The sequence below is a fragment of the Nansenia antarctica genome (assembly GCF_963989245.1).
Source record: "Nansenia antarctica genome assembly, chromosome: 4".
NCBI lineage: Eukaryota > Metazoa > Chordata > Actinopteri > Argentiniformes > Microstomatidae > Nansenia > Nansenia antarctica.
The window spans coordinates 70,626,949-70,629,448 of record NC_137689.1 but is presented as its reverse complement, the minus strand read 5'-3'; the positions used below and the strand labels follow the sequence as shown (position 1 = coordinate 70,629,448).

Sequence of the window (2,500 nt, the reverse complement as noted above, 5' to 3'; positions counted from 1 at the left end):
CTAGCTTGTGTTTGTGTGCCTCTAATTTTCACTCACCTTCATATCTCTCTCTCTCTCCCACTCTCTCCTTCGCTCTCCCTCTGACACACACACACACACACCCTCTTTCCCTCCCTCCCTCCATCCCTCCCTCTCTCCCTCCTCTCTCTCCCACTCTCTCCTTCTCTCTCCCTCTGACACGCATGCACACCTACACACACACACACCCTCCCTCCCTCCCTCCCTCCTTCCCTCCCTCCCTCCCTCCCTCCCTCCCTCCTCTCTCTCAGCTGGAGGGTACGGAGGAGGACCTGGATCTCCAAGAGGACCGGATGTCGTACCTGTCGGCCATGAGTGGTGCAGACTACCTGAGCATGGACAGCCGCATGACCAGCGACATGGACGACACGGCCGACGAGGGCGGGGCCTACACCGACAACGAGCTGGACGAACCAATGGACGAGCCCCATCCGGTGTCCGCCATCGGCCGCTCCTCGGAGCCCGTGCTGCCAGAGGGGGTGAGCTGTGACGTCATCTGTCAATCACTGTCTGTCTGTCTCTCTGTCTCTCTCTCTGTCTGTCTGTCTCTCTGTCTGTCTGTCTGTCTGTCTATCTGTTGGATTATATGTCTGTCTATTTGTCTGTCAGTCTGTCTGTCAGTCTGTCTGTCTGTCTGTCTGTCTGTCTGTCTGACTCTGTAGTGGACTCTGATAACTGTCTGTCTGTCTGTCTGTTTGTCAGCCTGTATTTCTGTCTGTCTGATATATGTCTGTCTGTCTGTCTGACTCTGTAGTGGACTCATGTTTTTCTGTCTGTCAGTCTGTCTGATATTTAACTGTCTGTCTGTCTGATATGTAACTGTCTGTCTGTCTGATATGTAACTGTCTGTCTGTCTGTCTGATATCTGTCTGTCTGTCTGGCTCTCTAGCGGACTCATGTTGGTCTGTCATTGTCTTACGACAGGTGTCGTCATTCTAGCAACTAGCGCGACCAGGGAGTGTAAGACAATGGTTGGTCGTCTGACCGTCATATGGAGTCTGTTAGACCCTGACGGTCTGTCTGACTGTCATATGTAATCTGCCCATCTGCCTCTGTCAGTCATCATCAATATATCTCTGCAAACCACTCACAATCAAACTAGTCTTCGAGTGTGCGTTTAGTGTGATTAGTGTGTGTGTGTCTGTGTGTGTGTGTGTGTGTGTGTGTGTGTGTGTGTGTGAGTGAGTGTGTGAGTGTTGACATAAAGTCCTTCATCCCATCCCCTCCCCCTGTAGAGATACCACCCTGAGCGCATGAGTACCCGCGTGTGTGTGTGTGTGTGTGTGTTGACATAATGTCCTTCACCCCCCCCCCCTCCCTGTAGAGATACCACCCTGAGCGTATGTGTACCCGTGTGTGTGTGTGTGTGTGTGTTGACATAATGTCCTTCACCCCCCCCCCCTCCCTGTAGAGATACCACCCTGAGCGTATGTGTACCCGTGTGTGTGTGTGTGTGTGTTGACATAATGTCCTTCACCCCCCCCCCCTCCCTGTAGAAATTCCACCCTGAGCCCAGGGCTCGTATGAGGAGGTCAGGCAGCCGAGAGGTGCTCAACAAAGACCCCAGCCCTCCCCCCTCCTTCATCCCTGAGCCCCCCAAGGTGAGACCCCCCCCCCTCCCCCCTGAACCTCAACCCTGAGACCTTCCCCTAACCTTGGTACCCCTAGACCTAGCCCACCCTCACGCTGAAACCCCAACCCTAAACCTACTACCTTACCTTAACCCTAACCCTACTACCTGTACCCTAACCCATAACATGTCTCCTTCCCATCCTCTCAGCATCAATTCAACATTTTACGAAGGCCTTTATAAAATGTTTTATTGAAAGCAGAAGAAAACACACTAAAATGAACCTGTTTTCATTATTATAAATCTTTCATTGTCTGTCACATTTGGATGACAGTGTTCCACTAAACGGATCCATCTCTTATCCATCTCTTGTATACCTACTACCTACTGTACTTATCATACTGTACTTTTCTGTACATATCATACTGTACATTTCATAACTGTACATATCCTATTTTGTCTACACTATCATGTCTTTGCATTATATCACTATTTGCACTTCTGGTTAAATGCTAAACAGCATCACGTTGTCTGGTACTTGTACTCTGCAATGACAATGAAGTTGAATCTAAAATTACCTTCTCATATCTGACCTCATATCTGACCATATCTGACCTATGACCTTTCTCATATCTGACCTCATATCTGACCTATGACCTTTCTCATATCTGACCTATGACCTTTCTCATATCTGACCTATGACCTTTCTCATATCTGACCTATGACCTTTGTCATATCGCCCCCTCCTCCAGGTGAAGGCCCAGAACCGCGGCGACTCCTCCCGAGGTTACGACTCCCTCTCCAGCAGCACTATCAGCAGCGACGCCCCCGGGACCATCGTCACCCCCGCGGTGTCCAGCAAGCCCCTGCCGCCCCCCGTGGCCCTGAAGCCCTCCTTCACCCGGGGCCCGT

General features: G+C 50.8%; 1 protein-coding gene across 1 annotated transcript in view; it reads left to right on the top strand.

Moving 5' to 3' along the window:
• LOC308156862 (tight junction protein 2-like) overlaps window positions 1-2,500 on the top strand; it is a 24,987-nt gene that overhangs the window by 19,930 nt on the left and 2,557 nt on the right. The window contains 3 exon segments of the mRNA XM_080530309.1: window positions 270-497; window positions 1,515-1,619; window positions 2,341-2,500. The exon segment at window positions 2,341-2,500 is cut by the window's right edge and continues 134 nt beyond it. Coding sequence (XP_080386435.1) covers window positions 270-497; window positions 1,515-1,619; window positions 2,341-2,500 — 493 coding nt within the window.